This window comes from Lampetra planeri, unplaced genomic scaffold, assembly GCF_965212315.1.
Source record: "Lampetra planeri unplaced genomic scaffold, kcLamPlan1.2.h2 scaffold_2068, whole genome shotgun sequence".
Taxonomy (NCBI): Eukaryota; Metazoa; Chordata; class Hyperoartia; order Petromyzontiformes; family Petromyzontidae; genus Lampetra; species Lampetra planeri.
In genome coordinates this window covers 5,001-21,000 of record NW_027614826.1, presented here as the reverse complement: position 1 = coordinate 21,000, position 16,000 = coordinate 5,001, and the positions used below count along the sequence as shown (strand labels likewise).

The 16,000-nt window shown below is 51.1% G+C and overlaps 1 protein-coding gene across 1 annotated transcript in view; it reads left to right on the top strand.

The window, feature by feature from the left end:
- Nucleotides 1-2,919: 2,919 nt before the first annotated feature.
- The window catches only part of LOC144740333 (M-phase inducer phosphatase 3-like), a 16,137-nt gene continuing 3,056 nt past the window's right edge, over nt 2,920-16,000 (top strand). Inside the window, exons 1-2 of the mRNA XM_078623203.1 lie at nt 2,920-3,023; nt 6,956-7,018. Coding sequence (XP_078479329.1) covers nt 2,949-3,023; nt 6,956-7,018 — 138 coding nt within the window. The 5' untranslated portion in view covers nt 2,920-2,948. The remainder of the gene's footprint in view (nt 3,024-6,955; nt 7,019-16,000) is intronic.

Genomic DNA, 16,000 nt, shown 5'->3' with positions numbered 1-16,000 from the left:
GTGAAGTTTGTTGGCTGTGTGTGTGTGTTAGTGTGTGTGTGAGTTTGTGACTGTGTGTGTGTGTTAGTGTGTGTGTGAGTTTGTGACTGTGTGTGTGTGTGTGAGTATATGAGTGTGGGTGAGTTTGTGACTGTGGTGTGTGTGAGTTTGTGACCGAGTGTGTGTGAGTTGTGAGTGTTTTGTGTGTGTGCGAGGTTTGAGAGAGTGTGTGCGAGTGTTTTGAGTGTGTGAGTGTGCGAGTGTTTTGAGTGTGTGCGAGGTTTGAGAGAGTGTGCGAGGTTTATAGAGAGTGTGTGAGTGTTCGTGTGTGTGTGTTTGATTGTGTGTGAGTGTGCGAGTGTTTTGAGTGTGTGCGAGGTTTGAGAGAGTGTGCGAGGTTTGAGAGAGTGTGTGAGTGTTCGTGTGTGTGTGTTTGATTGTGAGTGTGTGTGAGTTGTGAGTGTTTTGTGTGTGTGCGAGGTTTGAGAGAGTGTGCGAGTGTTTTGAGTGTGTGAGTGTGCGAGTGTTTTGAGTGTGTGCGAGGTTTGAGAGAGTGTGCGAGGTTTGAGAGAGTGTGTGAGTGTTCGTGTGTGTGTGTTTGATTGTGAGTGTGTGTGAGTTGTGAGTTTTTGAGTGTGTGCGAGGTTTGAGAGAGTGTGCGAGGTTTGAGAGAGTGTGTGAGTGTTCGTGTGTGTGTGTTTGATTGTGAGTGTGTGTGAGTTGTGAGTGTTTTTGTGTGTGTGCGAGGTTTGAGAGAGTGTGCGAGTGTTTTGAGTGTGTGAGTGTGCGAGTGTTTTGAGTGTGTGCGAGGTTTGAGAGAGTGTGCGAGGTTTGAGAGAGTGTGTGAGTGTTCGTGTGTGTGTGTTTGATTGTGAGTGTGTGTGAGTTGTGAGTGTTTTGAGGTGTGTGCGAGGTTTGAGAGAGTGTGTGAGTGTTCGTGTGTGTGTGTTTGATTGTGAGTGTGTGTGAGTGCGAGTGTTTTGAGTGTGTGAGTGTGCGAGTGTTTTGAGTGTGCGAGGTTTGAGAGAGTGTGTGAGTGTTTTGTGTGTGTGCGAGGTTTGAGAGAGTGTGTGAGTGTTCGTGTGTGTGTGTTTGATTGTGAGTGTGTGTGAGTTGTGAGTGTTTTGAGTGTGTGCGAGGTTTGAGAGAGTGTGCGAGGTTTGAGAGGAGTGTGCGAGTGTTCGTGTGTGTGTGTTTGATTGTGAGTGTGTGTGAGTTGTGAGTGTTTTGAGTGTGTGCGAGGTTGAGAGAGTGTGTGAGGTTTGAGAGAGTGTGTGAGTGTTCGTGTGTGTGTGTTTGATTGTGAGTGTGTGTGAGTTGTGAGTGTTTTGTGTGTGTGCGAGGTTTGAGAGAGTGTGCGAGTGTTTTGAGTGTGTGGAGTGTGCGAGTGTTTTGAGTGTGCGAGTGTTTTGAGTGTGTGCGAGGTTTGAGAGAGTGTGTGAGTGTTCGTGTGTGTGTGTTTGGATTGTGAGTGTGTGTGAGTTGTGAGTGTTTTGTGTGTGTGCGAGGTTTGAGAGAGTGTGCGAGTGTTTTGAGTGTGTGAGTGTGCGAGTGTTTTGAGTGTGTGCGAGGTTTGAGAGAGTGTGCGAGGTTTGAGAGAGTGTGTGAGTGTTCGTGTGTGTGTGTTTGATTGTGAGTGTGTGTGAGTTGTGAGTTTTGAGTGTGTGCGAGGTTTGAGAGAGTGTGCGAGGTTTGAGAGAGTGTGTGAGTGTTCGTGTGTGTGTGTTTGATTGTGAGTGTGTGTGAGTTGTGAGTGTTTTGTGTGTGTGCGAGGTTTGAGAGAGTGTGCGAGTGTTTGAGTGTGTGAGTGTGCGAGTGTTTTGAGAGTGTGCGAGTGTTTTGAGTGTGTGCGAGGTTTGAGAGAGTGTGCGAGGTTTTAGAGAGTGTGTGAGTGTTCGTGTGTGTGTGTTTGATTGTGAGTGTGTGTGAGTTGTGAGTGTTTTGTGTGTGTGCGAGGTTTGAGAGAGTGTGCGAGTGTTTTGAGTGTGCGAGTGTGCGAGTGTTTTGAGTGTGTGAGCCACTCGCTATGAACAGCACTTGCCCCTACGGCTCTGCTAAGGCTACACTGGGGGGTCTTGGTCTTTTAGTGAGCGGTGGTACACTCACCCCCACCCACCCTCCCCACCATCCCCACCCACCCTCCCACCCTCCCCACCCACCCGCCCCGCCATCCCCACCCACCCTCCCCACCATCCCCACCATCCCCACCCACCCTCCCCACCCTCCCCACCATCCCCACCATCCCTCCCCACCCACCCCACCCACCCTCCCCGCCATCCCCACCCACCCCACCCACCCTCCCCCACCATCCCCACCCACCCTCCCCCACCATCCCCACCCCACCCTCCCCCACCATCCCCACCCACCCTCCCCACCATCCCCACCCACCCTCCCCACCATCCCCACCCACCCTCCCCACCATTCCCCACCCACCCCTCCCCACCATTCCCCACCCACCCTCCCCACCATTCCCCACCCACCCTCCCCACCCTCCCCGCCATCCCCCACCCACCCTCCCCACCATTCCCCACCCACCCTCCCCACCATTCCCCACCCACCCTCCCCACCATTCCCCACCCACCCTCCCCACCATTCCTCACCCCACCCTCCCCACCATCCCCACCCACCCTCCCCCACCATTCCCCACCCACCCTCCCCACCATTCCCCACCCACCCTCCCCGCCATTCCCCACCCACCCTCCCCGCCATCCCCACCCACCCTCCCCACCATTCCCCACAACTCCCCACCATTCTCCACCCACCCTCCCCGCCATCCCCACCCACCCTCCCCACCATTCCCCACCCACCCTCCCCACCATTCCCCACCCACCCTCCCCACCATTCCCCACCCACCCTCCCCACCCTCCCCACCCACCCTCCCCGCCATCCCCACCCACCCCACCGACCCTCCCCACCCTCCCCACCCTCCCCACCCTCCCCACCACCCCCAGGGTGTGCGCAGGAAGTCCATGTCGGCCTGCGATGACATCACTCTGCTGTTGGAGGTCTCCCCAGACCGCTCTCTCATTGGGGACTTCACCAGGGTGAGCCACAGCTCGCAGCTGGGTACCACCCCATACCCGTACCCTACACGATACCCGTACCCTACACGATACCCTACACGATACCCGTACCCTACACGATACCCGTACACGATACCCGTACCCTACACGATACCCGTACCCTACACGATACCCGTACCCTACACGATACCCGTACCCTACACGATACCCGTACCCTAACGATACCCTACACAATACCCGTACCCTACACGATACCCGTACCCTACACGATACCCGTACCCTACACGATACCCGTACCCTACACGATACCCGTACCCTACCCCATACCCGTACCCTACACGATACCCGTACCCTACCGATACCCGTACCCTACCGATACCCGTACCCTACACGATACCCGTACCCTACACGTACGATACCCGTACCCTACCCGGTACCCGTACCCTACCAGATACCCGTACCCTACCCGATACCCGTACCCTACCCGATACCCGTACCCTACCCGGTACCCGGTACCTGTACCCTACCAGATACCCGTACCCTACCCGATACCCGTACCCTACCCGATACCCGTACCCTACCCGATACCCAGCTACCCTACCCGATACCCGTACCCTACCAGATACCCGTACCCTACCCGATACCCGTACCCTACCCGATACCCGTACCCTACCCGATACCCTACCTGATACCCGTACCCTACCAGATACCCGTACCCTACCCGATACCCAGCTACCCTACCAGATACCCGTACCCTACCCGATACCCGTACCCTACCCGATACCCGTACCCTACCCGATACCCGTACCCTACCCGATACCCAGCTACCCTACCCGATACCCGTACCCGATACGGGTAGCCGTTTGCGACCCTGGTGCAGCCGGGTACGGGTAGACCGTGAGTCACTGGTGAGTCACCGTCTGTCACTCATCTCCCAACGTCTTGTCTCTTCTCACAATTCAAGTTCCTAGAATGAACCCACCCGCGCCTGCAACAACGTGGCTTCATCACAGAGGTCGCAATCGGGTACCAGATACCCGTACCCTACCCGGCCGGGTACGGGTAGGGTGCGACCGGGTACGGGTAGGGTGCGACCGGGTACGGGTAGGGTGCGACCGGGTACGGGTAGACCGTGAGTCACTGGTGAGTCACCGTGAGTCACTCATTTCCCAACGTCTTGTCTCTTCTCACAATTCAAGATCCTAGAATGAACCCACCCGCGTCTGCAACGTGGCTTCATCCCAGAGGTCGCAATCAGATACCCGATACCCGTACGGGTGTAGGGTACGGCCGGGTACGGGTACCCGTTTTCGACCCTGGTGCGGCCGGGTACGGGTAAGGAATCGAAACCCGTTTGCGAAACTCTGACACGGATAGATGCAGCCTCTAAGGTAGTTCTCCAAGTGGGCAGCAGCTGTTCCTCGACACTGTAATGGTGAATGCACACGGCAGGATTCGGCAGGTTGGAGTGGGGGGCTCCCGGCTTGAATCCGTGCGGGTGAATTGCCCAGATGTTCGAGTTTCAACATGAAGCGTCTCATCAGCAGCAGATGTTCGTTGATGCGTTTCAACATGAAGCGTCTCATCAGCAGGAGGTGTTCGTTGATGGGTTTCAACATGAAGCGTCTCATCAGCAGGAGATGTTCGTTGATGCGTTTCAACATGAAGCGTCTCATCAGCAGCAGATGTTCGTTGATGCGTTTCAACATGAAGCGTCTCATCAGCAGGAGATGTTCGTTGATGCGTTTCGACATGAAGCGTCTCATCAGCAGCAGATGTTCGTTGATGCGTTTCAACATGAAGCGTCTCATCAGCAGCAGATGTTCGTTGATGCGTTTCAACATGAAGCGTCTCATCAGCAGCAGATGTTCGTTGATGCGTTTCAACATGAAGCGTCTCATCAGCAGGAGATGTTCGTTGATGGGTTTCGCCATGAAGCGTCTCATCAGCAGCAGATGTTCGTTGATGAGTTTCAACATGAAGCGTCTCATCAGCAGCAGGTGTTCGTTGATGCGTTTCAACATGAAGCGTCTCATCAGCAGCAGATGTTCGTTGATGCGTTTCGCCATGAAGCGTCTCATCAGCAGCAGATGTTCGTTGATGAGTTTCAACATGAAGCGTCTCATCAGCAGCAGGTGTTCGTTGATGGGTTTCGCCATGAAGCGTCTCATCAGCAGCAGGTGTTCGTTGATGGGTTTCGCCATGAAGCGTCTCATCAGCAGCAGATGTTCGTTGATGAGTTTCAACATGAAGCGTCTCATCAGCAGCAGGTGTTCGTTGATGCGTTTCGCCATGAAGCGTCTCATCAGCAGCAGATGTTCGTTGATGCGTTTCGCCATGAAGCGTCTCATCAGCAGCAGATGTTCGTTGATGCGTTTCGCCATGAAGCGTCTCATCAGCAGCAGATGTTCGTTGATGCGTTTCGCCATGAAGCGTCTCATCAGCAGGAGATGTTCGTTGATGAGTTTCAACATGAAGCGTCTCATCAGCAGCAGATGTTCGTTGATGCGTTTCAACATGAAGCGTCTCATCAGCAGCAGATGTTCGTTGATGCGTTTCGCCATGAAGCGTCTCATCAGCAGGAGATGTTCGTTGATGAGTTTCAACATGAAGCGTCTCATCAGCAGCAGATGTTCGTTGATGCGTTTCGCCATGAAGCGTCTCATCAGCAGCAGATGTTCGTTGATGCGTTTCGCCATGAAGCGTCTCATCAGCAGCAGATGTTCGTTGATGCGTTTCGCCATGAAGCGTCTCATCAGCAGGAGATGTTCGTTGATGAGTTTCAACATGAAGCGTCTCATCAGCAGCAGATGTTCGTTGATGCGTTTCGCCATGAAGCGTCTCATCAGCAGCAGATGTTCGTTGATGCGTTTCGCCATGAAGCGTCTCATCAGCAGCAGATGTTCGTTGATGCGTTTCGCCATGAAGCGTCTCATCAGCAGGAGATGTTCGTTGATGAGTTTCAACATGAAGCGTCTCATCAGCAGCAGATGTTCGTTGATGCGTTTCGCCATGAAGCGTCTCATCAGCAGGAGATGTTCGTTGATGCGTTTCGCCATGAAGCGTCTCATCAGCAGCAGATGTTCGTTGATGCGTTTCGCCATGAAGCGTCTCATCAGCAGCAGATGTTCGTTGATGCGTTTCGCCATGAAGCGTCTCATCAGCAGCAGGTGTTCGTTGATGCGTTTCGCCATGAAGCGTCTCATCAGCAGCAGATGTTCGTTGATGCGTTTCGCCATGAAGCGTCTCATCAGCAGCAGATGTTCGTTGATGCGTTTCGCCATGAAGCGTCTCATCAGCAGCAGATGTTCGTTGATGCGTTTCGCCATGAAGCGTCTCATCAGCAGCAGGTGTTCGTTGATGCGTTTCGCCATGAAGCGTCTCATCAGCAGCAGGTGTTCGTTGATGCGTTTCGCCATGAAGCGTCTCATCAGCAGCAGATGTTCGTTGATGCGTTTCGCCATGAAGCGTCTCATCAGCAGCAGGTGTTCGTTGATGCGTTTCGCCATGAAGCGTCTCATCAGCAGGAGATGTTCGTTGATGCGTTTCGCCATGAAGCGTCTCATCAGCAGCAGGTGTTCGTTGATGCGTTTCGCCATGAAGCGTCTCATCAGCAGCAGGTGTTCGTTGATGCGTTTCGCCATGAAGCGTCTCATCAGCAGCAGATGTTCGTTGATGCGTTTCGCCATGAAGCGTCTCATCAGCAGCAGGTGTTCGTTGATGCGTTTCGCCATGAAGCGTCTCATCAGCAGCAGGTGTTCGTTGATGCGTTTCGCCATGAAGCGTCTCATCAGCAGCAGATGTTCGTTGATGCGTTTCGCCATGAAGCGTCTCATCAGCAGGAGATGTTCGTTGATGCGTTTCGCCATGAAGCGTCTCATCAGCAGGAGATGTTCGTTGATGCGTTTCGCCATGAAGCGTCTCATCAGCAGCGTGTGTCTCTCTCTGCACAGCCGCACATACTGCCCCTGGTGTCTGGGAAAGATGAAAGCCTCAAATACGTCTCAGCTGACACGGTGACCCTCACACACACACACCTCACACGCCGCGTACACACCATGCACACGCCATGCACACGCCATGCACACGCCATGCACACGCCGCATGCGCCATACACACACACTGCACGCCATACACACACACCTCACACGCCGCGTACACACCATGCACACGCCATACACACACACTACACACCATACACACGCCATACACACACACTACACACCATACACACACACCGCACACCATGCACACGCCATACACACACACCGCACACCATACACACGCCATACACACACACTACACACCATACACACACACCGCACACCATGCACACGCCATACACACACACTACACACACACACCATACACACGCCATACACACACACTACACACCACACACACGCCATACACACACACTACACCATACACACACACTGCACACCATACACACACACCACACACTACACACTACACACCATACACACACACTGCACATCATACACACGCCATGCACACACACTGCACACCATACACACACACTACACACACACTACACACCATACACACACCATACACACACACTACACACCATACACACGCCATACACACACACTGCACACCATACACACACCATACACACACACTGCACACCATACACACACACTACACACCATGCACACACCATACACACACACTACACACCATGCACACGCCATACACACACACTGCACACCATGCACACACCATACACACACACTGCACACCATGCACACACACTACACACCATGCACACACACTACACACCATGCACACGCCATACACACACACACTACACACCATGCACACACCATACACAAACACTACACACCATGCACACGCCATACACACACACTACACACTATGCACACACCATACACACACACTACACACCATGCACACGCCATACACACACACTACACACCATACACACACCATACACACACACTACACACCATGCACACGCCATACACACACACTACACACCATGCACACGCCATACACACACACTGCACACCATACACACACACTACACACCATGCACACACACTACACACCATGCACACGCCATACACACACACACTACACACCATGCACACACCATACACAAACACTACACACCATGCACACGCCATACACACACACTACACACTATGCACACACCATACACACACACTACACACCATGCACACGCCATACACACACACTACACACCATACACACACCATACACACACACTACACACCATACACACACCATACACACACACTGCACACCATACACACGCCATACACACACACTGCACACCATACACACACCATACACACACACTACACACCATACACACACCATACACACACACTGCACACCATACACACACCATACACACACACTGCACACCATGCACACGCCATACACACACACTGCACACCATACACACGCCATACACACACACTACACACCATACACACACACTACACACCATACACACACCATACACACACACTGCACACCATGCACACGCCATACACACACACTGCACACCATACACACACCATACACACACACTGCACACCATGCACACGCCATACACACACACTGCACACCATACACACACCATACACACACACTGCACACCATACACACACCATACACACACACTGCACACCATACACACACCATACACACACACTACACACCATGCACACACCATACACACACACTACACACACACTGCACACCATACACACACCATACACACACACTGCACACCATACACACACCATACACACACACTGCACACCATACACACACCATACACACACACTACACACCATGCACACACCATACACACACACTACACACACACTGCACACCATACACACACCATACACACACACTGCACACCATACACACACCATACACACACACTGCACACCATACACACACCATACACACACACTACACACCATGCACACGCCATACACACACCATACACACCATACACACACCATACACACACACTACACACCATGCACACGCCATACACACACCATACACACACTGCACACCATGCACACACCATACACACACACTACACACCATGCACACACCATACACACACACTACACACCATGCACACGCCATACACACACACTACACACCATGCACACACCATACACACACACTGCACACCATACACACACCATACACACACACTACACACCATACACACACCATACACACACACTGCACACCATACACACACCATACACACACACTACACACCATGCACACTCCATACCCACACACTACACACCATGCACACACCATACACACACACTACACACCATACACACACCATACACACACACTACACACCATGCACACACCATACACACACACTACACACCATGCACACACCATACACACACACTACACACCATACACACACACTACACACCATGCACACACCATACACACACACTACACACCATGCACACACCATACACACACACTACACACCATACACACACCATACACACGCCATGCACACACACTACACACCATGCACACTCCATACACACACACTACACACCATACACACACACTACACACCATGCACACGCCATACACACACACTGCACACCATGCACACACCATACACACACACTACACACCATACACACACCATACACACACACTACACACCATGCACACACCATGCACACACCATACACACACACTACACACCATGCACACACCATACACACACACTACACACCATACACACGCCATACACACACACTACACACCATGCACACACCATGCACACACACTACACACCATGCACACACCATACACACACTACACACCATGCACACACCATACACACACACTACACACCATGCACACACCATGCACACACACTACACACCATACACACACCATGCACACACACTACACACCATGCACACACCATACACACACTACACACCATGCACACACCATACACACACACTACACACCATGCACACACCATACACACACACTACACACCATGCACACACCATACACACACTACACACCATGCACACACCATACACACACACTACACACCATGCACACACCATACACACACTACACACCATGCACACACCATACACACACACTACACACCATACACACACCATGCACACACACTACACACCATGCACACACCATACACACACTACACACCATGCACACACCATACACACACACTACACACCATGCACACACCATACACACACTACACACCATGCACACACCATACACACACACTACACACCATGCACACACCATACACACACACTACACACCATGCACACTCCATACACACACACTGCACACCATGCACACACCATACACACACACTACACACCATGCACACACCATGCACACACCATACACACACACTGCACACCATGCACACACCATGCACACACCATGCACACACCATACACACACACTACACACCATGCACACGCCATACACACACACTACACACCATGCACACGCCATACACACACACTACACACCATACACACGCCATACACACACACTACACACCATGCACACTCCATACACACACACTACACACCATGCACACGCCATACACACACACTACACACCATGCACACTCCATACACACACACTACACACCATGCACACACCATACACACACACTACACACCATACACACGCCATACACACACACTACACACCATACACACACCATACACACACACTACACACCATGCACACTCCATACACACACACTACACACCATGCACACACCATGCACACACCATACACACACACTACACACCATACACACGCCATACACACACACTACACACCATGCACACACCATGCACACACCATACACACACACTACACACCATGCACACACCATACACACACTACACACCATGCACACACCATACACACACACTACACACCATACACACACCATGCACACACACTACACACCATACACACACCATACACACACACTACACACCATACACACACCATACACACACACTACACACCATACACACACCATGCACACACACTACACACCATGCACACACACTACACACCATGCACACACCATACACACACACTACACACCATACACACACACTACACACCATACACACACTACACACCATACACACACCATACACACACACTACACACCATGCACACGCCATACACACACACTACACACCATGCACACACCATACACACACACTACACACCATACACACACACCATACACACACACTACACACCATACACACACCATACACACACACTACACACCATACACACACCATACACACGCCATGCACACACACTACACACCATGCACACTCCATACACACACACTACACACCATGCACACTCCATACACACACACTACACACCATACACACGCCATACACACACCATACACACCATGCACACACACTACACACCATACACACGCCATACACACACCATACACACCATGCACACACTACACACCATACACACACACTACACGCCATACACACGCCATACACACACACTGCACACCATGCACACGCCATACACACACACTACACACCATGCACACGCCATACACACACACTACACACACACTACACACACCATGCACACACACTACACACCATACACACACACTACACACCATACACACGCCATACACACACACTGCACACCATACACACACCATACACACACACTACACACCATGCACACGCCATACACACACACTGCACACTACACACACACACCATGCACACACCATGCACACACCATGCACACACACTACACACCATGCACACACCATACACACACACTACACACCATGCACACACCATACACACACACTACACACCATACACACACCATACACACACACTACACACCATGCACACACACTACACACCATGCACACACCATACACACACACTACACACCATGCACACGCCATACACACACACTACACACCATGCACACGCCATACACACACACTACACACCATGCACACGCCATACACACACACTGCACACCATGCACACACCATACACACACACTACACACCATGCACACACCATACACACACACTACACACCATGCACACACCATACACACACACTACACACCATGCACACGCCATACACACACACTACACACCATGCACACGCCATACACACACACTACACACCATGCACACACCATGCACACACCATACACACACACTACACACCATGCACACACCATACACACACACTACACACCATGCACACACCATACACACACACTACACACACCATGCACACACCATACACACACACTACACACCATGCACACACCATACACACACACTACACACACCATGCACACACCATACACACACACTACACACACCATGCACACACCATACACACACACTACACACCATGCACACGCCATACACACACACCATACACACACCATGCACACACCATACACACACACTACACACCATGCACACACCATACACACACACTACACACACCATGCACACACCATACACACACCATACACACACACTGCACACCATGCACACACCATACACACACACTACACACACCATGCACACACCATACACACACACTACACACCATACACACACACTACACACACACTACACACACCATACACACACCATACACACACACTACACACCATGCACACACCATACACACACTACACACCATGCACACACCATACACACACACTACACACCATACACACACCATACACACACTACACACCATGCACACACCATACACACACACTACACACCATACACACACCATACACACACACTGCACACCATACACACACACTACACACCATGCACACACCATACACACACACTACACACCATACACACACCATACACACACTACACACCATGCACACACCATACACACACACTACACACCATACACACACCATACACACACACTACACACCATACACACACACTGCACACCATACACACACCATACACACACACTACACACCATACACACACCATACACACACACTGCACACCATACACACACCATACACACACACTACACACCATACACACACCATACACACACACACTGCACACCATGCACACACCATACACACACACTGCACACCATACACACACCATACACACACTACACACCATGCACACACCATACACACACACTACACACCATGCACACACCATACACACACACTACACACCATACACACACCATACACACACTACACACCATGCACACACCATACACACACACTGCACACCATACACACACCATACACACACACTACACACCATACACACACACTACACACCATACACACACCATACACACACTACACACCATGCACACACCATACACACACACTACACACCATGCACACTCCATACACACACACTACACACCATGCACACACCATACACACACTACACACCATGCACACGCCATACACACACACTACACACCATGCACACGCCATACACACACACTACACACCATGCACACACCATACACACACCATATACACACCATACACACACACTACACACCATGCACACACCATACACACACACTACACACCATACACACACACTACACACCATACACACACACTACACACCATGCACACACCATACACACACACTACACACCATACACACACACTACACACCATACACACACCATACACACACACTACACACCATACACACACACTACACACCATACACACCATACACACACACTACACACCATACACACACCATACACACACACTACACACCATACACACACACTACACACCATGCACACACCATACACACACACTACACACCATGCACACACCATACACACACACTACACACCATGCACACACCATACACACACACTACACACCATGCACACACCATACACACACACTACACACCATACACACACACTACACACCATACACACACACTACACACCATGCACACACCATACACACACACTACACACCATACACACACACTACACACCATGCACACACCATACACACACACTACACACCATGCACACACCATACACACACACTGCACACCATACACACACCATACACACACACTGCACACCATACACACACCATACACACACACTGCACACCATGCACACACCATACACACACACTACACACCATGCACACGCCATACACACACACTACACACCATACACACACACTGCACACCATACACACGCCATACACACGCCATACACACACACTACACACCATACACACACACACTGCACACCATGCACACACCATACACACACACTGCACACCATGCACACACCATACACACACACTGCACACCATACACACACCATACACACACTACACACCATGCACACACCATACACACGCCATACACACACACTACACACCATGCACACTCCATACACACACACTGCACACCATACACACACCATACACACACACTGCACACCATACACACACCATACACACACTACACACCATGCACACACCATACACACACACTACACACCATGCACACACCATACACACACACTACACACCATACACACACCATACACACACTACACACCATGCACACACCATACACACACACTGCACACCATACACACACCATACACACACACTACACACCATACACACACACTACACACCATACACACACCATACACACACTACACACCATGCACACACCATACACACACACTACACACCATACACACGCCATACACACACACTACACACCATACACACACACTACACACCATACACACACCATACACACACACTACACACCATGCACACACCATACACACACCATATACACACCATACACACACACTACACACCATACACACACACTACACACCATGCACACACCATACACACACACTACACACCATACACACACACTACACACACCATACACACACACTACACACCATGCACACACCATACACACACACTACACACCATGCACACACCATGCACACACACTACACACCATGCACACACACTACACACCATACACACACCATACACACACACTACACACCATGCACACACCATACACACACACTACACACCATGCACACACCATACACACACACTACACACCATGCACACACACTACACACCATACACACACCATACACACACACTACACACCATGCACACACCATACACACACACTACACACCATGCACACACCATACACACACACTACACACCATACACACACCATACACACACACTACACACCATGCACACACCATACACACGCCATACACACACACTACACACCATGCACACGCCATACACACACTACACACCATACACACACCATACACACACTGCACACCATACACACACACTACACACCATACACACACACTACACACCATACACACCATACACACACACTACACACCATACACACACCATACACACACACTACACACCATACACACACCATACACACACACTACACACACACTGCACACCATGCGCACACCATGCACACACCATACACACCATGCACACACTACACACCATACACACACACTACACACACACTACACACCATGCACACGCCATACACACACACTACACACACACTACACACCATGCACACGCCATACACACACACACGCACACTACACAATACACTACACACCACACACCATACACACGCACACTACACACCGTACACACAACACACTACACACCACACACACGCCAAATGCACTACACACGCACACCGCACACCACACACACACCGCACA